Below are 26,750 nucleotides of genomic sequence, written 5' to 3' on the forward strand. Positions count from 1 at the left end.
CCGGCCACATAAATGTCAGTGCTCTGGGTGTATTAAGTCATTGGATTCTCTGAGGTCATCAATAGCATACTAGGGATTTTTAAGCAAAGTAATAAAACTTCTAAATATATAAAGTACATAAATGTGCTGAGCATTTCTAGTAGAAATTATAAATAGCAGTAAAGGTTTCCTGAGGAATTCTTCTTGTTCTTGACTGGAAAACAGGTTTCTTTATTACACAGTATGTGGACAATGTATTAGTCAGTTGAAATTGAAAAGGTTGTTTTTCCCCAAACCTCTTCTGTTCCAAACTCAGAAATTCCTGTTTGAGTACACTTTCGGGGATTACAGAATTAGAAGATCTAATGCTGGTACAGATTTTTTTGTCCATTTTATTTTAAAGAACAATGGCAGTAATTTTAATGGCATAATAATTTATGCAAAATCTGATAATTTTGTAGAAAAATCACTTTGATGTGACTTCATTGAACAGTAAAACTTTTCCGTAGCACAACAAAATCCTAACATAAAAGGACTTTTTTTTTTTCTCTGAAAAGAAGAAGTGACTTCAGATTTCTCATTGTCTTTTAGAAAGCTGAGTAATTTGTGATCCTTGTTGCAGTGGCCTCTAAAATGTTTAATAGAATTAAGGAAAAATGTAGGCTGTAGATAAAGTATTTTGTTGGCAAGAAAGCATTTTAAGAAAATCAGGAATTAAACTTTATGTAAAAATACCTTACAGATCATGGTAGCAGTTTTGTCTTGTTATTTAAACAATTCATAAGAATGTTCTCATAATTTCTAGAATAGTAAATGCAATCTTTAATGGTTTAAGCACATATTCAGGAATCATGGCTTCTACTTACATTATTTTACTATAATTTTTCACGATAATGTCTCTGTTATTTATATCAACTGGCAATAGAATGGATTGATTTATTTTGATGATGGAAAGGTTTATTTCTAATGATAAGCAGTTTTTTGCAAAACCTGCTTTCTGCTAATGGAGTTATTACCCTGATCTCTGTCCCATGGAAAGTGCTGTCTGGGTAGTTGAAGTTAGTAGAGCCTCATGCAGGTGCCACATCTGGCTTGATGGTTCTCCTAACTGTGTTTATACCTGTGTAGGAATGGTAAGTGTAAATACAGACAGTAGTGTTGCATAATGACTGCCATTTTCATCGTAAATAATATCAGAAACCTTGTTGTGCTGCTTATCAGCTATTCCATTCCTTTTTCCACCTTCTGCCCTTCGTTTTACTGACCACCAAGTGATTTATCCCACAGGACTATCCGGATGCTGCAATATGTCTCTGTTGTTAAAAGCTGATGCTGAAACCCTGGTTATTTGCAATTCAGTAAAATACATTGTACAAAATTATTCACAACATACATTGCCCTTTACCTCTCTAATTTTGCAGTGGAAATGCCTATGATTCAGCTTCTTTAATGTCAATCTTGGAAAATTAAAGTGATTATTTATTAAAGGTACCTTTTTCCTGCATAGCCGGTTGGTAAAAATAACTATTATATAGAGTGTTTTCCTTTATTTTAGTATCAGAGATGCAGGCTCTGGGACAGATTGCACGAAGAACACATTAACGCAGGACGAACAGTTCAGGTAAGGGTATTAAAATTACTTGTGAGATTAATGGAATTAAATCACATAGATGGTACTGGTTGCCTCAGGGATGGATCTTCACAGAGACATATATTTGACAGCTAGATTTGACAAGTACAAGGTGTTGCTTTAGTTCACGTAAAAGGTAGGGATTTCCTCATTGTGTCCTTTCAGGCAAATACAGTCAGAAATGTTTCAGGATTCTTGAATAAACAAAAGTTTGGAGACTGGTCTTTTGAAACTGTCCTCTTACATTATTAAATTAGAAGACAGGAACTGCAATAAGGAATGATGTTAATTTTAAAGCATAGTTTTAGACCAACCACATAACATCTGGGCTACTGCTTTGGTGTGCAAATATCTTAGATGCATAGTATCATCAAAGGAGGAAATACCAGATGCATTCGTCAACATGGCATCATCCCAGTGACTTCATGCATAGTCACCCATAACAGAACATACTGGGAATCTTACATCCTTTTCTGAAAAAAATGCAGGTGTTGATGAAAACAGTGCAAAAGCTAATGTCAGACATCAACTTTCACACTGCTGAATGGCACACAGCTGAAGAAAATTATCAATAGAAAACCCTGCAGAGACCACATCTGCACTGTAAAGTTTGCTGATGCATATAACATCTGTGATTATATAGCAGATATAGCAAGACAGGTTATAACATGTGGTACTGGCAAAGTCTGCGGACAGCAGGAGAGGCATTTTTTGTTGTTTTCATAGATGTTGTTCGGAGGAGGGACATGACTTTGTCACTAGAACAAACCTTTAGTGACTGCATCTGTATTTCAGAATTCTGATACTGTAAGTTCCTGTGTTTGTTGCAATGCCTTATTAACTCCTGTGGGAAATTAGACCAGACTGAAAATAAAAAACCCCCAACCCAGGCCTCAGAAAGAACTTAATCCTGATTGAGCAAAGATATTAGACAGGGGGCAGAACTGGAGTTTGGTGTCTTTTTTTTAGGAATGGAAGGTGCTAATGAGCTTTTTTAGTGTAGGTGTTAGGAAGTTAAATAAGAAATCCACTTGATATTTCTCTTATTTGGAAGTTTGAATGTTTGGGGGGTTTTATTTTTTCACCAAGTATCGTTGAAGTTTGAATATCATTTTATTCTTAATATAGAAAGAGTCTTCCAAAGGTGGAAGTCCTGCTAAAGCAATGGCATTCCAACAGGTGTGGTGTTGTAAGCATGTGTTTGCTTACAAATGCTTATGTCTGTGCTCTAATCTGTTTTCACATCCAAGTGATGCAAAATGCCTCTCGTGGAACTCTTTGTTATCAGAATAATTTGTTTAGCAAGAAAATATCTGTCACTAATTAGAGAAAAAGTAGTCATGTTGAAGATGATGTTTTAAAATGTTAAGTGCTTTGGTAAAAAAACCTCGTATTTGTCTATTTCTGTTTGTCTTGAACCTCAAGCCTGCCATTTTCTCTTTCAGCCCAAATAAATTTTCTCACATTTTCTTAATGCTTATTGCTTTTAGATCTGGATACAAGTTATGCCTTAAAGTGGTTCACATTCTGATACTCAGAGATCAGAATAAGAATCTGGGTCCATGGAAGAAGAGTAGATTAGCTCTTTGTTTTAATTAAATAGTTAGGAGTCTGGAGTACTTGATAATAAATTATATGACATGTAGAATGTGTTTGCTGTAAGCTGTTTAAATGTTTACCAATGGACTTGTGATCTGTTTGTTTGCTAAGAAATCAGATTAATTATTGTGATACCAAATGTTCTCTGCAGCACACACTTTGCTCTCAGAATTAGATGTTGTAAAAATACATTAGGAATCCCTAAGTCAATATTGACCCAAGGCATCCGCCACAGGTTTTAGACAAATATATGCGCAGCCACTCTACATTTAATCCATGTGCACATAATTAGCCCTTTTTCTGAATTTTCAGTTTACCCAGAATAATTACTTCTGTTGTACTTTTGATGATGGTCAAAATGACAGTAGAAGTATAGATGAGCATAAATGTATACCACTTTTTTATAGTGACTGGAGCCACATTAAAGACTGCTAAAAAGGAAGGAGAAGAAGCCAGGGAAATCTTTGCATAGGGCATGATGAGACCCTTTCAGAAATACTGAGAAAATTGTTCTGTATACCATGTATTAGTTTTCACAAATGTGCTCTTGTAGATTCTCATTTTTAGGGATGGTCCATATTTTCCTTAAAATGTTAGGGCCTGAATAAATATGCAATTTTTCTAGGCTTTGCCCACATAGATGCTGACTGTACCGTAAAATTAGTTAATTATTGCAAGATTTAAGAACATTTCAATGAAATGGCAGGATTTTGTTGTAACACCTAAGGTCTGCCCTGATCATATTCATAGTGAGAGGAAGAAAAATGCTGCAGTTACTCCAGAGGATATGGGGCATTGAACAAAAAAAAAGGAGTAGTGTATGGATGAATGATTTTGCTTTAGTCTATGTTCAGGCCGCAGAAGTAGGCTGCTCTGCAAAACATACCCGGGCAGATAGTGTCTCCACTCTGTTGCTCCAGCCTGCAAAGTTACTTGAAAAATGGTAATCTATTTTTTATCTTTTTCACTTTTACAATTTCCATTTCAGGTGAAAATGGTTTACAAGTAGAAGATGGTTTTCAGGCAGCTCTCATTTGCATAAATCTTCAAAGCTTAGTTGTATGGCTCGTGCCTTCTGTACTGTCTTTAAAGTTATGCAGTCTTCAAATTAAGTATCTTTCTGGAATCCTATGCAGATACACTGGGAGAGCATAAGAAGCAGGGAAGACGAGTTTGTTGCTGCAGGAGATCGTTTATGGTATCAGTGAAGCATCATGTAAAATGAGCTCACTACTGCAGCCTGTGGCCATCTGTAGGGTAAACGTATCTTTAAATTCAGGAGTTTGTTTGACCTATGCCAAGAAATTTGTTACATGTATCCTTCATTACATTACTTTGAACAAAGTCTAGAGAAGGTAAATGAAGGCAACATTACATTTGCACAGCTAAGCTACTTCAATGCTTCCTTAAAAATCATATTTACGTTTGAGAGGATTTAAGGTGGTGGGTTTCGTTTACGGCGTGATTTACATCTTAATGTAAAACAATGGAGGGAGAATTGATAGCGATTAACACACAGAAGACAGGAGTTAGGGACTGATTTGTTGGATTTGACAGATCCTGTGTCATCTATGTATTATTTCAGCATAAAGAGTTCAAAGTGAAAACTATTGGAAAATGGTAATAAACCAAGAAGAAAGAAAAAGAGAATGATAGTGGCAGAGATTGAGTGTGATAATGGCATGATCACCATGATTCAGTTAGCCTTTTAAGACCAGGTTAGATAAACAACTGTCAGAAATAAGATAGAGATGGCAGATCGTGCTTTGAAGGAATGATCTCCCAGGGTTTTTGTCAGCTTTATTTTCCTACAGTTTTTGTGAGAAAGCCTTTTGAAACAAAGACTGTTATGTGGTTTTGGAAGTTAACACATGAAAACTGCAAATATTATGAAGAAAAAATCTATGTCTTTTGGGCTGAATTTGGTGAGTTTGAAACTCAGGAATTCCCCTAACTGAAAACAGAATTTTGTGTTACCTTCCTCTCTAAGTAAGCTTGATTTTAGAAGTGGAAACAGTTGGGAAGAAGGTGATACACTTTTATGCTCTACCCAGAAATTAAACTCTATCCCATTAAAATGATTGTGAGATGAAGTCACAGTCATTTGCATATCCATAACATTTATCATGTTACACCCTGGTGAGCTCCTATGATGTGTCTTCCTCACAGCAGGGCTTAGCTTTCTTGCTAGGCTGAATCTGTTTAGCTTCTTTTTCATTGACAGTAAATGGAACAAGAGTATTCTTGCCAAGACCACAAAAGAAGAGGTGGTAAAATTACATTTCGCCAGATAGGCAAATATAGAATCATAGAATAGTTTGGGTTGGAAAGGACCTTCAAAGGTCATCTAGTCCAACCCCCAGTATATTATCAGATCTCATCTGATTTCTCCATTGTCTTCCTCACAAATAATTCTCTCTGATCAGCAAGCTAACAATGAACAGTGAAAGTGAGGATCAGATCGAGCCATTCCTAGGGTGAGTAGTTCGTATCTCTTGAAGCTTCTGCTCAGGGTTTTTGCAATCCCCAGCAGCAAGTTGGTGCCTGTGTTGGTCACTGCACAGTAACAGTCTTTGTTATACTCATGCGTTGGGTACACTGATAATTGCTGCAGCTGCAGTGGTGCAGCTCTCTAGCAGAGCTGTGTTTTAACTCAATTTCAGCTAGGAGATTTTCCTTTTTTATTTGAAGAAGCTGCTTTGAAGCATTATTAGCTCATCCCAAACTCACTATTGTTACTGTTTCACAACATGGTTTTGTTTGGTTTGTCTTTTTTTGTTCCCATTACGGCTAAAGACAGGATAATAATAATAATTCTGTTCCCTGAAACAAAACAGCAGGATCAGCTTCATTGAGTCTCCTGCATATAATTCTCACAAAGTAGATAATGAAATGTTGTGTCTAGATAGTCCCGTTTTGTCTTTAAATGAAACTCCAAGATTTTATAAACTGAGAATTTTGGCATGTGGTGGGCTACGACAGAGATGACATTCTCCTTTTATCAGTACTTTTGGGCAGACCATGGGAGGAAGATACAAGAAGAGCAGAGTACATTAATATGAGAAATGTATGAGGAAAAGTATTGGATACCATGTTTCTAGTCCAGCTCAATATCTAATTTTTTGTATCTCCCTCTTTATTGTTAATCAGTGACTTAAATAGTGCAGCCTAGAATGACGAGTAGTACATAGCGTACAACAGAATATACTTAGTAATTTGACAAATGAATTTTACAAATCAGTAGTTCTTTCTTTGATTGCCAAATATGTATCATGCAGTGTTATCTCAATTTGTTGTGGAATTAATTTCCCTTTTCTCTGCTTATATTTCTACTGTCTTTTTCATACATAAAAAAATACTTCTAGTGTATACAGTTCTTGCTTTTCCAGGTAAGCAATGTTGCCATTCTAAGGCATTACCTGTACCTGGTTTGTATTATTGAAGAAAACCTTTCTGTTTCCAATGACTCACTGATGTCAATCCATTCTCTTGTTCTGTTGTGAGAAGAATACCCAAACCAACTGGTAAACAGTGCAAGAAGTAATATAATTTATAATATCACCTTATAATGTAATGCAATTAATATTATTTTTATTACTGTCTTTTTTTTTATAATAAGATGAAATCTCTGTCCTAAAATGCTAAGTGGTATAATTTAAACTATAAATTTCTTTGTTTGTAGAAAAAGAGAAGTTGTGTTCATTTTTAGATTTTTAAAAGCCTAGGCAATAAGAAAGAGACTATTTTTGCTGCAGACAGAAATTTATCTCACAGGAGATGCCTGCACACAGACTCTTCTTGCTAGTTGTAAATAGTTTGTATCTTCTCCAAACTCTTGTAACTAAAGAAATCTTTCTGGTTTATTATATTTGACATTCCAGTCAAATATATTTGATTTTCTTATGGAAAAAGAATATAAATATTGGGGGAAAGGTAATTTTTATCCCCTGTCCCTGAAGTTGTCTTAGTTGTCTTTATCTATGGATAAATTAGTTTGCCAGAGAGAATAATAGGTAACATCTGTTCCTTGATCTTTGGTTCTTATGCTTCTGGGACAGATAGCTTAGTTTCTCTTACGGGAAGTAGTCCAAAAAGACTCAACAGCATGTCCCAGTGATGCCTCACTGCACTGTTTAGGGGCTGCTGTGTTGAGAGCTGCCTTCCCCATTTATGTTTTGTTATAGATAGCGAACTGAGAGAACTCACAAGCACCAGCAAATACTAAAAATACAACAGTCTTAGTGACCGGTTATGAGGTAATGGCACATCCAAGTGAGAAGTGCTTGAAAGTGCAGATGCCTTCCCTTGCGGACAGTGTTGAGCTCTGGTTGAGGTGACTAAATCACTGTCTCGCCCAGTATCACTGTTGGCTACAGGACTGTCATCTGCCTTAGGAGGAATGAGAAAGAGGAAGATCATTTTCTTGGAAGGGATCATCTTTAGGTTGGGCTATCTTAAGTGAGGACAAACTCCCTCTCTGCAGAGCACTGTATCTTTTGTAGAGTGACTGTTTTGCAAGAGCATCAAAAAAAGACCAGGGAATAGCATGGGGACACAAGATAACAGAGCCTGGAAGACCCAGGATGGATTCAAGAAGAGAATTCACTGTTATCAGAGGCATGGGCTTTTACAGCATTTGGGGACCTCTTTGACAGGCAAATGAGCTGCAGTCAAACAACGCAGTCTGGAAAAGGGATGTAGAGGAGAGGTTGTTTAAAACCTGGGACTTGAGGGTTGGTTTTTTTTGTGTCTTAGTTTATTAAAACTTAGCACTTTAAATGAACATTTAAACATACCGAGTTGGTAGTTGCTTCCTAACCACTGAAAGTGTCTGGTGCTCTTACATAGTAAGCTACAAAATAAGTCTTTAAAATGGTTACAGCAACTCCGCTCCAATATGAGAGAAATGGAGAAACTCTGCTTGCGAGTCCGGAAGGAAGACATCCTGGTGTTGCAGAGAATGATAAATCCCGTTAAAGAGGAAGCTTCACTTGCCATAAAAGACTTCCTGCAGCTCCATTCTCAATCTGCAGAAGAACTTAAAAGGCAACTCGAAGGACAGGAGGATGCTTCTTTAACCAGATCTGCAACTGTAGGAGGAGGTAGGAGAATTTGATTTCTTTATCTATTATATGTATATTGTTGAATCCAGTCTGCCTTTTATTTGACGAGATATAAATGAAGTAAACAAATGAGATTTCAGTTGAATAATAGTTAATCAAGAAACAGATTGCTTTTCCTACACCTCACTTTTCTCAAGACCTGTGACTGAGTTTTGATAAGTGGAGAATTGCCTTCGATGACAAAGATCCTGTAGCCTTGGATCTTGAAATAGAAGACTGTTCATAGGTAGCAGATTAGCTGATCACACTTAATCATGTGTGAATAATCATTTAGGCCATTTTCACTGAATTAGTGCTTGCAACATCAAGAAGAAAACAATTTTTATATGACAGACAGTATAATAAGCCACTGCTGAAATATGTGGAAAAGAGGAGCAAGTCTCTCTATAAAGGAGAAGGTCTCTTCCTGTAGCATTTTAATTTGGCAGCTGACAGAAAAGCAGAAAACAGTATAAATCCATTTAAATAAAAGGTCTTGGAAACATGCTATAACATGCTACAGGTCAGCGTGTTTGCTGTTCTTCCGTCCTTTCTGTACAATTGTCCTTCATTCCTTGTTCTACCATTCTGTCTTCAGGGGAAGCCCTTACTATGCTGTGGTACTGGCCAGTGTTCTCTGCTATGAGAAAGTTGATACAGCAGGATTAAATCCTTCCACATAACAGTAGTTAGTTTGATTGCTGCAGTAGCAGCGTTGTTTAAATTTGTTTGAAGATTTCATGTGTCTTAACATCAAAATAGTATTTTCAGTCCATGACATTGTAGAAGAACCTGCCATCAAATTTGATTTCATGACCCTTCCTGTTGCTACATAAGGAACTACAAGAACTCTTTCAAAGTGTGATTAGCAAGCTAGTGAGTCTAACAGTCAAACAGGGAGAAAAGTAGATTTGAAAACTGGGCTTGCTTTCAAGAATGTCATGTGCAGTAGCATCAGAAAGACTTAAGAAGTCAAGATACATCAAATAAAGAACCATAGAATGGTTTGGATTGGAAGGGACTTTTGAAGACCATCTAATTTGACAAATCTGTAGATAGCTCATCTGAGAGGAGCTCATTGTTCTCAGTTTTATACTCAAGGTTTTAGATGTTTATGGACTGAATACCAGGTATTCAGTGACCCCCTTCATCAATACTAGTCACTGCTTTCAGGCTCTTTGTGAGCTCTTCTCTCTTATGATGAGAACTAAATTTAAAATATCTCTTCTTTTTTGGTAACATTCTGCAGTTGTTCTCAGTGCATTCCAGTATCTCATTGGAAAGGCCTTGTCCCAGCTTACTGCTTTTCTCATAGCTACATAGGTGGTAAATGGGAACTAGAGTTTAAATTCAAAGAACAGGCCTGCTTTTTTAATCTGAAACACCATTAACATATGGAGGACATTGAACTTGACAGTACTTCTGAAAGACAAGAAATTGATCAGAAAGATTGGGATGAGAAGAACAGAAAAATATTACTGGAATGACACACTCCTGTAAGTCTGCTCAAGAATATGGAAATTATTCACCCCATTTAAAGTGGAATACACAGACAGCCAGACAAGTAAATGCAATGAAACAGGTATTTTTTCTTCAAGTTTGCCAGCCCATGAAAGCAGCCCTGTTGAATTGCTAACACAGATGCTATATATTGCCTGTTCTTTTGTGCTTTGAGGCTGCAGTCCTGAAAGCAAATCTTGGCTGCTGATCTTAATCAAAGGAGCTTCAGCATGCCCATTCTTTGTAGCATGTTGCTTCCCACCTGGTAGAGAAGGAAGGAGTTTACAAATTCAAATCGCCCATTTAGAAGGCATGTCAGTGATATTATGTAGTCCCTTCCCCGCCTCACCACCCGTGGCTGAGGTCCAATAGAATAGGAATTTAATTGCATTTTAAACAAATATTAACAAAAGGTGAGACTTGACTCTTAAAAATCTTTTAAGCAACATATTGAATCTTCCAGAGCTTTAGATTTTTATCTTGAGTGTAATGAGGTGCGAAGCTGCTCTATGAAATCTGTTTTGTATTACTGCATTTCTGGGGAGATGCTGTAAATGAAGTGTTGGAGCCACTTCCATTCTCTAGTTCTATTAAAATTGGTTAGACCTGATAAGACGTGAACTTGTGAATATAAATTTCTTACTCATGCTTTCAGCCCAAGTGTGACTTCACCTTCTCTTACCCTTCCTGTTCTTTACCTTAGTATCTTGAAGCGAGTAAAGAATTTTCTTGAGACTTTTTTTCCCCACTAATTTTTAGTTATTAGGAAATGGTAACAGTGTAAACCTACTTAAGAGTTTTCAGTTCTCTTGAATGTGTGTCATTCAGAACTTCAGCATCAGTTATGTACTTCGGAGGATGTGCTTTTCTACAGTAGGTCAACAAAGATTGTTAAGGACAGACCGGAGTAGGGAAGACAATTTGTGAAGAGGCCATTTTGCTTAGTGAGCTTTTTTCCTGCTTTTGTATTTTGAATATTTTAATTTCAAGCAACTTAGCATGCATGTGAGTGATTAGGGAAGAGTGTGTTCTTCTTGGCAGAAGAAACTTGATTTTGAAATAGGATTGTAAGGATTTAAATGGAATAAAATACTCAAACCCCATGTTAAGCGTCAGAACATTTAGCAGAATTGGTTTCTCCAAAAATGGACACATTTGGATCTATGAATTATTCTGCTGAAAAGGGAAAAGCAACATTTGAGGACTGAGTCTATAACATTAATTAATCTGACGGTATAAATCAGAAATATGTTGTGGAAGAACAGGTGATGATTGTAGGAGGTGAAGGGCCTTCCATGTCTGGATTCTTAAAGGAAAAGGGGTAGAAATAATTAGAAAGAAAATCCCAAAATAAAACCCCAAATCACTTACTCCATTGCTGTTACTCTGCTGCTCTGCTGACTTAGTAGCTACAGCTGAACATCAGCTTCATTGATGTTAGACTTGTATTGATCTGAGAGTAGGAAGATTAGATTCTTAATGTATTTTGAGGTACTGGGATAAAAATGTTCAGAAATGGACAAATGGTTATGAAAATGTGTCATTTTTATTTTATCTTAAATTAATTCCATGAATAAGCATGCATTATTACTGTTTTTTAAATAAATATGATTATTTTTATTTGGTTTCCATTGTACGTATCTGTTGTAGTAACAGTTATAGAATATTATTACAGTACCTTGGCACATTCACTGTTTCTAAGGATTTTAATACAATATTTACACTTTAGTATTGTTAGACATGTCTAACCAGCCTTCCCCAGGTTAAGCTTTCTCTTAATACTGCTCTCCCAGGGAAGGAAACATTGGTGACCTACTAAAGCAGCCATTTTCCTTCAGAAACTGAAGTTGTTTAAATTAACACGTTCTTTGTTTACACACATACATTCTCCAGTCTGCCTTTCACACTCTCAAGCTATTCCCAAATCCTTGCTATGACAAGCCAAACTTGTTTGTTGTTATTCTTTATTACCACTTAATATCTTGCCTGTAATCACTCACATGTCCATTATATCCATAGTGGGTCGAGATCAGGATCTTTAACTGGAGAAGGTATGTGTGTGACTATTTATTGTATCTGCTCTCCCCCACGACACCTAGCTCTCTCTCTTTCCCCGTTTTTTAACACCATACTTCCTCCTAATGTCCTCTGCATCCAGTCCAGGTGATTTAGAAAGGAAGATATTTGAGAATACCTCCTTTGTACTGCTGAGCTGCAAGTGTTTGTCATCCTCACAGCACTGTTACCTAGCTGGATCCAGCACCGAATGCTGGGCAGTGTGTTACTTGGTTTTCACTGCTTTGAAAGATTTTTCCTCCAGCTTCTTTTAGTCCCAAATGGCTGAAAATCAAACTGGTAGGATCCTAATCACAAAATGAGTAACTGTCTGTTCAGTTTTGAAGTTCTTGTGTGTTGTATGTAAATGAAAAGCTTTTTGTTCCAGGCTCAGTTTTCCTATCTTGAGTGAAACAAAAGTAACTGACCTTAAATTCAGGACTATAATTTTAATGTTATTCTCAGAACTAATTGTGAAAGTGGGCTGATAGGAATTAATCCATTTCTTCAGCAATAACTTCCTTCTCAGAAAGTGTCTATTGCTGTAAGACTTTTCCCTATATGACCATTTTCAGGGATGTCACTTGGCTTGAATTAGTTAAGTATCAATTTATTCTTGAGAAACACTAAGAGTGAGAAACTTCGCACATCACCTGCATTCTGATTCAGTGCACTTATTTATAAGCTTCATGTTTCTCATTCAGAAACTTTACATAGCACAGACATGAAGGACGGCTCCCAGAGTTTAATCCAGATCTACTCCCCCCTTCCTGAAATACCTCAGCGAGAAAATGCAGCTGAGTCCTGGGAAACTTTAGAAGAGGTATGTTGGAACTCCCATACTGCCACGTTGATGCTCTTGGTCTTATTGCAAAATAACAGTTGGGTGTTTTTAATTGTAGGGCTTGATTGAGCTTAGCCAGTTGGTGACTGACTTCTCTCTCTTAGTCAACGTAAGTATTAATTTTGCATTCTATCCTAGATGGAGTCTTGTACAAAAGGACTGTCAATGAGTAATCCTAATGGGACTAAAGAAAAGATGAGCAATACTTGTGCCCATAGTCTGAACTCAGACTGAGCTGGTATCACCTGGTCAAAGTGACAGAATAGCAGAATAACTGAAACAGCTGAATTTATTCAGTCCAGTATTCAGGACTACAAAATCCTAGTCACTGTTAAGAACTTCAGGAAAATGCCAGGAGAGGCAGAGCTGTTTTCCCTTCAGTGTGCCAAGATGCCTGCACAAAGGTGCTATCTTTGCTACTTGGGACCTATGGTAGATACACCTATAGTTTCCATGCTGGTACATTAGATATTTTCCAGAGTTGTAGGTATTTACATCAATGTTGACATCAAATTGTCTAGCATTAGGGTGAAATGTTTTCTTTTGATTTTCAAGTGCCAACAGAAGAGGAATGTTCAAAAGCATTAGTTTAAGCCCTCAGCTCCTCCTTCCCTATATTAATGACTCATTGCAAAAGTTTTATTTGTGGCTCTCCTGTTGATTCAGGCTCTGTCAAAATAGTTTTATGAGGAGGCAACATTCTTTCATTTCAGCAGTAGTGCTGGTAATTGTGCCTAAGCTGTCGTCACTGGAGCACCTATCGATGTTGTGGCCAGTGCCCTTGGACACAAGCTAAACCTTCCCAGAAGCCCTACAGTGCTGATCGGGAGACTTGTACCCAGGTCCCATTTGTTTTTACCATTTCTAATTGTAATGGGGCTGACAGCCTTCACTGCACAGGGTGGGTGTTTCTCAGGTACTTCTCACTTAATCAGTACTAGAAAATTCTGAAGTTCCCCTCACTTTCATCCTGCCCTTTCTGTGCTCTCACAAAGCTGCCAAAAGGTCTTCATCATCCATACTGCCTTCCCAATGTTTAGTTCTTCCTGTGCCATGGGGAATTTAAATCCACAATTCTTATCTCCCAGTGGAGTTCTTTAATCTTCTGACAGTTGGGTTAGTTGAGATAAACCAGTTTTTAGCCTTTCTGCTGAGTATGTGCTGCTTCATGTATACAAACACCTCCCACCCCTAAGATTCATTAGGCTGGAGAGGGGCTGCAGAAATTGTTACTCAGTAGCCTAAATGTTAGCAGTTATAGCTAAAAAGGGGGACTTCCTGTTCCCAAGACTTTCTGGATTTTACATCTTACTGTCATTCGATATAATAGCAAGCATCTGATGTGTGTGGATTGGATTGTAGAGGAAGATACCAGTTCCCGTATTAGAAAGTGGGAAAAGAGTTCAGAATGCCTTTTCTTTTAAGCTGAACATTAGCCATCTCCTTATTTTGTGACACAGAACAGCCTGGGTACTGCTGAGATTAAAATAAGAACAAACCAACCCACAAACCCCTTTATCTTCTGCTCCACTGTTCTCTGAGGGGAGACTGCAGGGGAATTTGACTGCATTTGGAGAAAAGGAATGTGTTTTTAAGTCAGTACAGTGCAGAGCAACATCAAGTGTATTTTCAGTACTGTCACTACTCAATTTGTAAAGTTAAGTCAGCATTTTATACTGTCATAATTAAACACATATTTAGATTTCTTTGTGCAGCTCTGTGTGTTGGAGTTGGAACATGAAACTCAGCAGGAAGCAAAAAGGCTACTTGGTTTTATTTTTCCTTCTGGAATGTGAGCTCATCTATTCACAGAAAAGATTTGGAAATCATATGTTTGGGGTTTTTTTTCCCCCTCTAACTGCAGCAACACATTGTATAATACCCACCCCCTATTATTACTTAATTGTTAAGATATTTTTGAAGTAGTTTGTAGTTTCAGCACAGTTCATCAGATGCTATTAATGAACCACCATGAAGGCTGCACGGCTGTGGTGTGTAGCAGATGAAAAGCGGCTGTGGGGCCCTGATTACAGGCATTAAAATGGTGTGTATTGGCTCACTGCTGCTTCTCAGCAGGTTTCCTCACTCATAATTCCTTTGCATCTAGGCTCAGCAGGAGAAGATTGACAGGATTGAAGACCATGTCAACAGTGCTGCTGTGAATGTTGAAGAGGGAACCAAAAACTTGAGGAAGGTAGGGATCTGCTCCTGCTGGTGAATCAATGGTACTCTGCCTCCCAGCAATCCTTGGTATTAACCCAATTGATCTGCCGTCTTGAATGCTGAGGGAGCCAGCAATTAAGGAAATAAGGAAGAAATGACCCACAGGTAGCAGGGAAAAAAATAAATCAATCTCTCTTGTAATTTTCTATCACATCCAGGCTACCAAATACAATTTTCTTTTTTTTTTTTTTATGCTGTTCTGATGCTACTTTGGTTTATCGGCAAAGATGAGCACAGTCAGTGATTGGCTCATAAGAATCAAACAAGTATAAAATGACAGGCTGATGATAACATGCAATTTCACTCCCATTCTATGCAGATGTCAGTGATAGTTGCAAATAAGCCACAAACCTAGATTCAGGCATGTTACTGAAAAATCTGATCTTTTGCTCAGCTTCTTGTTTGATTTAATGATGGAGATCAGGAAATAAATCATAAAATGCTTTGGGTTGGAAGGGACCTTAAAGCTCATCCAGTTCCAACCCCCTGCCATGGGCAGGGACACCTTCCAATAGACCAGGTTGCTCAAAGCCTCGTCCAACCTAGCCTTGAACATTGGCAGGGATGGAGCAGCCACAACTTCTCTGGACAACCTGTTGCAATATGTGCATCATCAGCCAGATCCATGTAAAAGGGTCCTGTTCACATCTGTGTACATACATGAGACAGCTCAATTTTGACTCGGGTTTAGTACATTGTCATCCATGTGGGACAGTTGGTCACCTCTTTTGAAATATTAATTTGTAAAGTTTATTTATCACTGCATTCAAGTCATTGCCAAGAGCAATGAGGGGGAAAAGCACATCACCACAGGCAAGAATTCTAACTCTTTTGTGTTTGTCTCTTTTTTCTCTCCCTTTACAGGCTGCAAAATACAAGCTGGCAGCTCTGCCCGTGGCAGGTGCAGTCATTGGTGGAGTGGTGGGGGGTCCGATTGGTCTCCTTGCAGGGTTCAAAGTGGCAGGAATTGCAGCTGCAGTTGGTGGTGGGATTTTGGGTTTCACAGGTGGAAAATTGATACAGAGAAGAAAACAAAAAATGCTGGAGCAGGTCTCTTCCAGCTGTCCAGAGCTTTCTCACCAAAGTGCCAAAAAATCCAGCTGAAATCCAGCTTCATTGCTAGGAACGGAAGTGTGGTAGCCATGCTAATGACAGACTTGCAGCCTTACACTTTAAATACAAGGCTGAGCAGCGTGAATTTTGACAACAGTACTGTTACTTTGGGGGGGGGTGTGAAACAGTAACACCAGAATTTCTCTTTTCAGATGTGGCAACATCAGTCCTTTGAAAAGTACATTGTTAACTCTTCATTATGAAATCCTTAGGTGAGCTCTATGCACAGCTGTAGTGATAGCCAATGGGTGCTTCATGCCAAATTTGCACAAAGTGTCTTGCAGACAACAAGAGATATCTGGAAAAATCTAATGCTCTCCTGTGAAAGCCACCCAAGAGCTGGAACTTTTACTGCAGTGCTCCAAAGAAAAGGAAATAAGCTCCATCTATCCTTCATGGTCAGAGTACTTTAAATTTACTTTCATTTATCTGGATTCCCAAACTCCTCCTGTGTATACCCACAGGATATGACTGCCTATGCCTTCCAGTAGGCACAGGGATGCAGTAGCTGCCATAAGAAGAGGGGAAAATGGTGGGTGAGCAATGTGGAAAAAACCTTATGTATATCCCACATCTGCCTCCATCAGCCAAATCGCATCAGCATTACAAGCAGCTTTTCTCCTTTTTCAGGTACCTTTTAATTTATAAACTCATCTTGTTTAAAGTGTAGTTAAGAATTAATCAGTCCAAGGAGCAACTGTGCTGGGGAATAATAATTTTCCATGGCTGTTCAACTCCTTGGCTTGTCCTGAGAATACCAGACAGGATGAAGGGCTGAGCTCTGGCTTTCTGAGCCTGAAGCTGCACCTTACACAGCACTTACTGCTAGATGTTGCCCTTGCTTCTCATCTCCCATCAGTGACAGTGCTGTGGTGAGAGAACTAAATAGCTTTCCTGCCTGCTGGAGCCAGGCCTGCTCCCTTAGTAGTTTTCATTATCCCTCAAGGGCAGCATTAGCCACCAGGTCACAGCCTGGTGCTGCAGCATCGAGGCCTTTTAAGTGGTGCCAGCGTCAGCTGCCAGCCTCAGGGGATGGCTGTGTAAACCAGAGTAAGTAAACCATCCTTGTGTGGGTCTGAATCACACCTCTTGTATCCCCTTCAGTTCCAAAACTTGTGCTTCTACCCGCACTGCAGAGTAGCTTCTTGTCCTTTAGGAACATGCTGTGGAGCCTGTGTGGGGTGAGATGGTGATAGCGCTTTTGCTAGGTTTTTATGGCGGGTGCCTGTTGTGCTTACCCTCCTTTTACTGCTTAAGAAGCCTTTTGCTTCCGAACCTTACAATGTTAAATATGGAAGTGTTAACATGGTTTTATTGACACATAATCTACTGTTCAGCACATGGTCCTACCTCTGTCCTTCAGCACAGTTCCCACACTACTGCTGCTACTGTTTGGGGAACAGGAACTGAGGTTGGGAAGCTGCTTTTTAACGATTTTAGCTTGTTCAGTTCATCCCTAATTTTATTAGGTGAACACTGAAGTCAGTGCTCAGTGATAAGTCTTCCCTGACAGGGAACACTGTCAAAGTAAGCGTGCTACAGCTATAGTTCCCTTTTGCAACCAGTACTTTGATATCATCATTGGGAATAAATGCCTCCTCATGACAGATGAAGGGGTTTTGAGCCTGGAGACATAAGCAACTGTTAGTTACAGCACAAACATCTTTTTTCTGAATGCTTCTTCCATGTTACTTTTAAAATGTGAATGAAATTGCTGTCAGTCAGAGCACTGTGTCTCTCTTAAGTGGGTCTGAGGCTCAGGGAAGCAACATGTGCAACACTAGTTTTCACAAGTAATCACAAACACTGTCAGAAGTGCATGTGTTAAAGCCACAGTGCCTACATCTGTAAAATCAGCTGGAGTGGAAAACATGACCTAAGTCAGTCAGCTCATTTGCTCCTGTCAGGCAAAAAGCACTTTTTTCTTTAAATGCATTGACTTTGTATGCAAACACATTTAATAAGCTTGTAACAATTTCATACTAAGGCTGTTCATTCCTTTGGTACGGCATTTTTGTATCTAAAGGAAGAAACTAAGAAGTATACTTCATCAGAAACTGTGGTTGATTCTTTGTATGATTTTCAAAAGCTTTGTCTGCTTTCCTACTGTACTCTTCAAAGCCTTGTGCAGTGAAATGACAGCAGCCACAGCAGAGACATCATGGACTCCACCTTCTCCCCCCAACTGGACTAATGCCAAGACAATCTGAATTCATAAACCTGAATTCCTGATGCAGCTTATACAAACTGAGCTTGGTATGCATTCATTGTATGAAACATCCAGCATAAAAACTATTCTTCCTCCTTGCATCTGTAAGGAAGCAACTTCAAAACATTGTGTATACACTTGAGACTCGAGACACTTAAATAAGCTCCGATTTTTAAAAACCTGGTGGGTTATTTACATATGTGAAGAAACATGGGTATCTGAGTAACCAAACTAGCAGCTGAAGTGCTAGGTACATTAGAAGAAATGTAAGATATACATGATTCTTTCAGCCCAAATAAAACTTTCTGCCTATGAGACTGGTTGTAGCATTTACTGAGAACATCGGGGTTTATTTCTTGTAAGCACCTAAAAGATTAATCCTTTACAAATGTTATTAAAATACCTCCATTACTAAGATCTAAGAATCCTAGACTGAGTTACCAAACATGCTTCAGCTATTGAAATACATTGACTGAAATGAACACAAATTCTTAAAATGTCGCATGCATCTGGTAACTCGTGCACATGTGCTAGCTCAGAATTGGACTCCTTAAATTCAACTAAAAATGGGTTTGTTCCACCCACCCAGGGGTAAGACATTTTTGACAATTTCCCATGAAAGCCATAACAAGTGTTGAAGGGAATGGCTAGCTCAGCACCAAATGGTTACAACCTTTGATGCAGCTGATCAGAGCTGAAGGGCTCAATTTAAAACACTTGTTTTTTTTTGGCAAACTCTTGGTATCATCAGGTACTCAAAAGCTCAAGCCCTGTTTCAACATCATGTTAGGTAGGCAAGCAGCCCCTAGACTTTAGCTGTTAACCTTCTGCCTGCAAATAGCAAATCACTTGCCAGTTGTACAACCAGGTCAGTGGTCATCAAGAACCCAGGAGAATCGAGTCCAACTCCCAAGAAATACACAGTGGAAGCACTTGAGTGTGTAACTGTCATAAAACTATTACATCTTATTGTCTAGTGCTGGGATGCCACAGCTCTGGGAACAAGTCTTTACCCAGAAAGGCAAACCTGGATTAAAGAAATGGCAGGGGAAGTCATTCATCTCTTTCACTGTCTAGCTGAAAAGCACCAGCGCTGGACTGTTGGGTATATGATGAGCTCATACCTCTCTCCAGAAAGAGAAGTTTAGACTTCTTCCACCAAACAGCATTTATAAATAAGAATCCCAATATAAAACAGGAACTCAGAGGAGCAAAATGAGTACTTGTAGGTATCATGCAGGAATTAACTAAAATCTCAGGTACCTGAACATACTCCAGTTGTTCTGTAGCACCCCCTGCAGATAGTAAGTGGCAGCCTTAAAACCATACCCTGCTCACATCTTTATACGTCAAGTGGAAGGTGGTATATGACTCTGCTGCCAAAACCATTTGATTTGGCACAAGATGGAGAACGGACCAGGAGAAGAGCCGGCTTTCAAGCACCAAATGTGCACTCTAAAATGCAGATTCACAAAACTAACAAAAAAGTACACCTGGAAACCAAATCTTGGAACACTGTTTTAGCTACCAATTCTGCGCTGCTCAGTTAGCTGTAGCTCAGTGGTGGCTGGTCCTAGCAACTCTCTCCTCAATCACTCCCTAGAAAGCTCATGTTCTGTTGCTGCAGCAGGATCTCTTGGGATCCACTTTTGCTCCAGCTGCACCAGACCAGGTCAGTCTTAAGTCAGTAATTGAATAGGTGGCATCTAGCTGAAAGGAAGAAGGAATCCTCAACTGTTAACTTGCTGAAGTAAAAATGAACGCAGTGGTCCACCTGTCCAAAAGGACAAGCTTGCTTCTAAGGACAATAAATTTTGGGGGCACAGCCCATGGACCTACACTCTCTGCAGTAAGTGTACTGTACAAAACTAATTTCATCTCCAAATTGCACATCAAATTAGATATTTTTTCCATGTTACAGTTTCTGTATGTTCATCTCACCAAACAGCCTGAAGATTCATTGAGAGAAGCCCATATTCAGGTATTATGCACACCAGAAGAGCCCACAGTAGTAATTCCTTCTTGAGCAGAACTCAAATAATTTGCAATAAATAAGGCACAAGCCAGACAAAAAGAACAACAGGAAAACATGCAATGGTTGGTTGGGAAGTCTGCCAGGAGGGCAGGGACCCAAATTACAAAACCCCAAACCAACCAAATCTTAACACACATACAGGGATTAACTGAAGACTGACAAAGCTAAGATGGCATTCCAGTCCATGCCTACTCTAAAGGGTTTCCAACATTCATATGCTTCTAACACAACTGTGTAGATAATATAACAACCTTGGTAATTCCAGGGACTTGGGCCAACACAGCCCTTTCATTCCAAGCACAGCCATTATCATTAAAGCTTCTCCTTTCCTTGCCTGGTATTTTAACAGTCAGAATCGTTAAACTACTTAGACATTTACACCCAGTAAAGCACCACACGAGATTCTGTAAAACTTTAATTTATTCCCCTCCCAAGTATCCAGAATAGAAGACCCTCTAAGTTGGAGGAAAATGTGACAAAGAAATAGATTACCAGGATAGCTGTTACCATGAAGAAGAAAAAGAAAGAAGCACATACTACCAAGGTTACACAGAAAACAACCCAAAAGTCCTATTTAATGGGATAGTGCAAGTTAACAGCATGTCTCTGGCAAGGATACCTTCATTTGGATTATAAAAGTTTTACAGAACAGAGTTAGATCAAGAGTCTGGCTGGGTCTCCGCTATTTACTATAGCATTAAGAGCATACTGGTTGAAAGATGCTGTACAGAGTGACCCACCAAACAAATGTATTTACAAGCCTGGGGAGAAAAAAATTTTTCAGTTTATTCAAAATAAAAATACACATAGAATTATGAAAATATAGGTTTACTATTTCCACCACACAGAAGTCAATGCTGCTGTCTGAAAGGCTTGCAAGATTATTTCAAGTTTTTAAAGTTCATCTTTTTCCCTCAATAAGGTGTACCTATGTTCACTGGGTGCCAGTTTCTGGAATGAGCTCTCTGGTGGGCTGCTTGCTAAATCCTGGATTGGCTGGAAAACAGAGCAAACAGTACAATTGTGTGTTAGACTCAGTTTAGTAATCAGTAACCCCCATTAAATGAACTTCTCGCATTAATTGTGGGACTGCATGATGGCCAGCAGTCTCACAACTCGGGTCTTCTTGGAAGGCACACTTTAAGTCCCAAGGAGGTGGAACACACACACATTCATTAATTAGGCACCATCAGTTCAGGATATTTCTCTTGTTGGCATATCTCAAAGGTTAAGGCCATCACACAAGTTCCTGTACAAGTGACCTAGAAGTTTTTCAACTGCACCCCACTGCATCTTTAAGTCTCTCTACCACTTGCTTTGAAAGTTTGAGTTTGTGTGCTTGCTTCTGAGATGCACCAGGGCAAACATCACTACAACATCACTGCTGACATCTTCTAGAACTTTTCTATGGAAACTGAAGAAAGAAACTAAACAAGGATGCAATTCAAGGGACAGAGATGACCTAAGACAGCACCCTCCAGTTTAGTGAAGGCCTTGCATATGGATACACATCTTCCACCAAGATGGCATGATGCCATATGGAGATGAAGAAGTGAACATTCCTGGTCTTGTGTGCATTTGTCAAGGCAGGATGGAGAGAAGCACAAGTCTGCAGCTCTAGGCATCCAGCCTGTGCCCAGACAGGCAGCAGGATCCAGGGACTCAGCAGGCTTCCCACCTCCTTGACCAAGCCTCCTCCACATTACAATTGCCTTTAGTGGCTCATCCTTATGCACGCCTGTCAGACCAACTGCCTGGCTACTCCTCAGTCTCCAGCCCTATTTCTGCATCTTCTGTTGGTCTGAATTCTGGTTGCTCCGAATTCTGGTTGCTCCATGATTTCCTGAGAAACACAGGGAGTTACCAGTTGAATGAGTTACTATGAGACAATTCAGCCCACAAGTTTTCAGGGCCAGTCATGACAACATTCAAAAGCAGTCATACTCCTGGCCCAGGGCAAGCCTCCAGGGCTTAAATGCTTTTAAATCTTTTGACTTTGAGCAGGGCAACACAGATTATCACACAAATGACCTGGAAAATGGGCTTGCAACCATAAATCATTTCTGTCCCCCACTCATGGGTTCTGGAACAGCTCAAGGCACCCCAACACCATGGCACCAGGTCTCCTGTGGGACTAACATGGCTCCTGGAGCCACAGCACGTAACTTAAAGTGCTTAAAAACAGTTATTTCTTTAGAGAGTGCCCGAGTTATGAGAAGATTGCCTGACAGGCTGTTAACATTTGCACTTATCAGCATGACACCAGATGTATGAGCTGAATGGTACATTGAGAAGATCAAGACAGAAGACTGGGCAGAGCAGAGGGAATCGGGGCTGGTAATGTCCTTTCTTTTCTGCCTCTTGGATTAAACTAAACACTGAGGTGCTACTGTGTTTTGTCTGGAGAAAGCTGTGTTGCAGAAGAGATCCCAGGAGCAACTTCTAGGTACGTAATTGTATAGCATGACGACCTTTGAGCACAACAGTGAGGAATCCTAACTGACAGATGCAGCTGTGACCACAATTAATGCCACTGGTTAACTGCATTAATAGAATAAGCCCTATTACTGCTCATCAGTCTTTTGTTGATGATCTAATAATCTGCCTCCTGCTTGGATTGGTGACTACAAGTAAATATGTAAAATATTCCATCAATTGATGTTTCCCCTTAGAAGCACCCCTCATAGCATGTCATATGGGAAATAATGCACCTATCATCAGTTTCTGCACAGAAACCACATGGGAACATAAGAGCAGCTCTATGAACTCAGAACAGTCAACTAGCCCAAGATCTTCCATTTCAGTGGAGAAAAATGCGTATTCTTACACTCTTGACCTCTTGCCTTATTTGAGGCAAACAGGCACCATACTTTCCCCTAATGCTCTCCCTGCTTTTAACCCAAGGAAGTTAAAGGAAGAACCAAGCAGAAGCGGCAACATTATGCTTCTATACACAGATTTTTCTTTCAGAAGAGTGAGGTTAAAAGTACACTCACGTTAGAAAGCACAGCTCTGACAAGGAGTAAAAAAAGGTCTTAGTAAATGGCCAAATTAAACGTACTTGGTTGTAACCTTACCTGACCGGGTGCTACATCAGTTGGATCAGGGCCATGATGAAACTCTCTATGCAATTTTCCAGAATGCAAGTCTAGTACAAATTGCTTCAGTTTACCTGGAACTCTGGAATAAATCCAACAGAAATATGCACATATTTATTACAAGTTAAACCCAAACACAGAAGGTTTAAAGCGCACTGTTTACAGTGGCCAACTTCTGTTTATCTAGCACACTATGCCCACTTTTAGGTGACTAACAGAGGACAGGAAGCCAAATAGTTTGTTAAGGTATCCTACCAGCTTCTTTTTCTTTCCACTGTCTCTTGAGAACACAGCAAGTATTTCATCTTTCCAATAACTCCCACAGAGTTGTACTAGCCGATAACTTCATTGTATACTCACTCCAGCTCCCCACTAACCGTAATGTAAGAGGGAACAGCAGGTTCCAAATGCACAGTTTACAGATACAAACGACAGTTGGGTAGCAGTATTGACAAAACATCTTTGAAAGGCTCTCTAGTGCCTGAGCAACTGCATATACACTAGAGATAAGCACTAAGAGGATATCAATGTAAAACTAATCTGAGATCATCTACTGTCACCCACAGCAAATGTGCTAAACTACAGCATCCAATTTTATTTGTGAAACATCAAATGGACTAAAAAGCTTAAAATGAAGAGTTGAACTAATAGGTATTAAAGATGAGATTAAAAACTATGATGTGAGCACTATGCATGCAATCAAAAGGTAATATACAAAGAGACAGATTTTATAGGGAATCATTCATCAGACCAATTATTACATTTAGGAAAGAGGGACAAAGTGTGGCCAGATGCACTATCAGCAGCATTTCAGATCATAGAAAACTCCATGGATAAAATGTAGTATAATACAGAGTCACAGGATATCACTATAGCAACATCTGTAACTAATCAGTGTTACAGTGATACTTTGAGGAGTCTCTTGCCTTCCTACCTAAGATCAGGAACTGGCACTGATGGAGAGAATGGAGTTCATTCCAACCCAGTTGCAGGGACAGCAGAACCCCTGCTCTGCCTTGGGCTCCTGCCCTGTTCTAGGTCAGGTACACTGCTGGATACATTCTCCTCCAATCTCTTGTCGTCTCCTAACACAGCAAGGGCATTCAGTGCCTACAGCCTCTTGTAGCTCAGCCAGTTCCTGCTGTAAAGCTACAATTGATCTGTCGAACCCTGCTATCACTTCCAACCTGGAACAGCAGAATGAGTAGGGCCAGGTGGCCAAAGTATAAGGACAAAATATTGGGGGGTGGTCTCATTCGCCTATGAAGTGGCTATTCTCCAAAAGCACGACTTCCCTAAGGAGAGAGGAAATCTTTTAGTGGGCAGTTCTGAAAGTCCAATATCCAAACCCTGTTGGTTGGTGGCAGCACTGACATTACAAAACGGGGCCACTTTGTGAAAGGGTCCAGAAAGCATACTGTAGTGGCAGAAATCACTGCAGGTAGATGAAAGGCTCAGAATTAAGACTTTACCTACTACTAAAACAAAATAACCAACAAACAAAACACCACCAAAATAAAAACCCAAACCACACACACACAAGAATATCACCCCAGGGTACCTCCCACTCCAATCTCTCCTTGTTTCCAAACTGTTAGGTATTTCTAAGTATCAGCTCCATCTCCTAGACTAGGCGTGAATGATAGTTTCATTAAGCAAATGTCTACAACCCTGATGTCTCTCTCATTTGCATGTAACAACTGGTATAAAAACAAGCAAGTAGCTGTTCTGATTCTGAAAGCCTTTCACAGAAACAGGATGTTTAAGAAATGTAACATGAAAGTCTAAACTAAACATCTCTATTACCCCTAAGAGATACTCATTTATTTTAGGGCCATTTCAAACGTGACAATAAAGATTGCTTTGAAAATGCAAATATCCGTCTATGGTTTTTTTTTTAAAGTGCTGGCATGTGTGGTGAACACGTTCTTCCAAATAGAAAAACAGTCACTACCAGCGTTTCAACATTCACAGCTTTAGATATTTGAAAAGCATTACTTGAGATAAATCAGAGATCACATTTTAAGAATAATCCTGTGGATAAATATGGGGAGAAGCAAGGTTTGAGCCCTCCTTCCAAACATCAACATTTCAGGTAGTGAAATGTCTCCTGCAATGGCAGAATTAGACATGGGGTTACATTCACGTTGCATGCTAAGTCTGAACTTCAAATCCTTGGCTTTGAAAAAAATGAAATACCCCGAGTTTTTGGAAGTATGAATGGGCAGAAACTCAAATCGCAAAGCCTAGGCATCTAGCCAGGAGTTAGCAAGCAGTGTATATGCAGGTACCTCCTTTGAGACAGAAACTGGAGATGAGCACAAAACCTGAAGACAGAGTGCTTGTCTCACGCCGAAAGCCCCTGAAGATAATGTTTACACATCTTCACTCCTCAACGGAGCCATGTGAGACAGAACATCTGCTTCCAAGGCAGTACAACATAAAGAGATAGACTGATGTAAAGAGGATTATCACAGTGGAATTTCATCTAAGCACCCTGATACTTCCCTCACTTATTTTTATCCAGATAACATGCCAATGATCCAAGCTGCACGTCAAAATTTTGGAAAACGCACACAACAAGGATTTCTCTTCTAGGTTTAGACTAATGCAGGAAGGCTGGAACTGCACTGCAGGAAAAACCAAATCAGCAGGCTGGGAATTCTTACATGGTGCATTTTACATAATCATAATCAATGCATAACATAGCACTTAAACATTCCATGTAGTATTTTAAACCTTTTAAAGTTAATTGCTGTACCTAGATCACTAAAAATACCAAGCCAGGCTCCAAATGCCTAACTACTGTGGAAAATAGAAAAACTCTGACATCAAGGAAGAGTGGCATCTAGAGATTTAATGCGAGATTTTCTTCTTGCATAAAGCAATGCAACTGCATTTGACCTCACACCAATTCATACTGCTTTAAGGCTTTAAACTGAATCATACATCGTCAGCCTTACTTAGCCCAGATTTATTCATCTTCCTACCATAGTACTGATTAAAATACGAGCACGTCTTTTCCTTTGTTCTTTTCCAATTAAAATGCACAAAAAAACATACTTACGACAAGTCACTGAAGTCCGGAAAGACATACATGTGCCTAAAGCTATCGATGGCAATAACAGGGCAGTCTGCTGGAGTCTTCTGAATGTGGAGAAGTGGGTGCCTGAATTTATCACAGTCAGCATGGAGGAAGTTTATTGTACCTTAAAATTGGGATCAGGCAAAAATCCATGTTAAGATTATTTTTAATTGACTATTTTGAAATCCTAATCACTTTCGTAACTATTACACAGGTGGATATTGGACAGGTACAACATGCAAAACCTGACAACAGATTGAAATAACTAATATCACCAA

General features: G+C 39.3%; 2 protein-coding genes across 4 annotated transcripts in view; one reads left to right on the forward strand and one right to left on the reverse strand.

Moving 5' to 3' along the window:
• The window catches only part of STX17 (syntaxin 17), a 32,220-nt gene extending 15,477 nt beyond the window's left edge, over positions 1-16,743 (forward strand). Inside the window, exons 4-9 of the mRNA XM_062608939.1 lie at positions 1,535-1,600; positions 8,091-8,310; positions 12,570-12,688; positions 12,768-12,818; positions 14,817-14,903; positions 15,797-16,743. Of these exons, the coding sequence (XP_062464923.1) occupies positions 1,535-1,600; positions 8,091-8,310; positions 12,570-12,688; positions 12,768-12,818; positions 14,817-14,903; positions 15,797-16,036 (783 nt within the window). The 3' untranslated portion in view covers positions 16,037-16,743. The remainder of the gene's footprint in view (positions 1-1,534; positions 1,601-8,090; positions 8,311-12,569; positions 12,689-12,767; positions 12,819-14,816; positions 14,904-15,796) is intronic.
• Positions 16,744-20,691: 3,948 nt separating this feature from the next.
• The window catches only part of ERP44 (endoplasmic reticulum protein 44), a 54,933-nt gene continuing 48,874 nt past the window's right edge, over positions 20,692-26,750 (reverse strand). For all 3 annotated transcript variants that reach the window (XM_062608936.1, XM_062608937.1, XM_062608938.1), the window contains exons 10-12: positions 26,455-26,596; positions 23,367-23,469; positions 20,692-21,285 (exon numbers count right to left, since the gene is read on the reverse strand). In XM_062608936.1, coding sequence (XP_062464920.1) covers positions 21,184-21,285; positions 23,367-23,469; positions 26,455-26,596 — 347 coding nt within the window. In that variant the 3' untranslated portion in view covers positions 20,692-21,183. The remainder of the gene's footprint in view (positions 21,286-23,366; positions 23,470-26,454; positions 26,597-26,750) is intronic.

Source organism: Pezoporus occidentalis, unplaced genomic scaffold, assembly GCF_034315485.1.
Source record: "Pezoporus occidentalis ecotype Australia unplaced genomic scaffold, CSIRO_AGI_Poc_V1 ctg132, whole genome shotgun sequence".
Taxonomy (NCBI): Eukaryota; Metazoa; Chordata; class Aves; order Psittaciformes; family Psittacidae; genus Pezoporus; species Pezoporus occidentalis.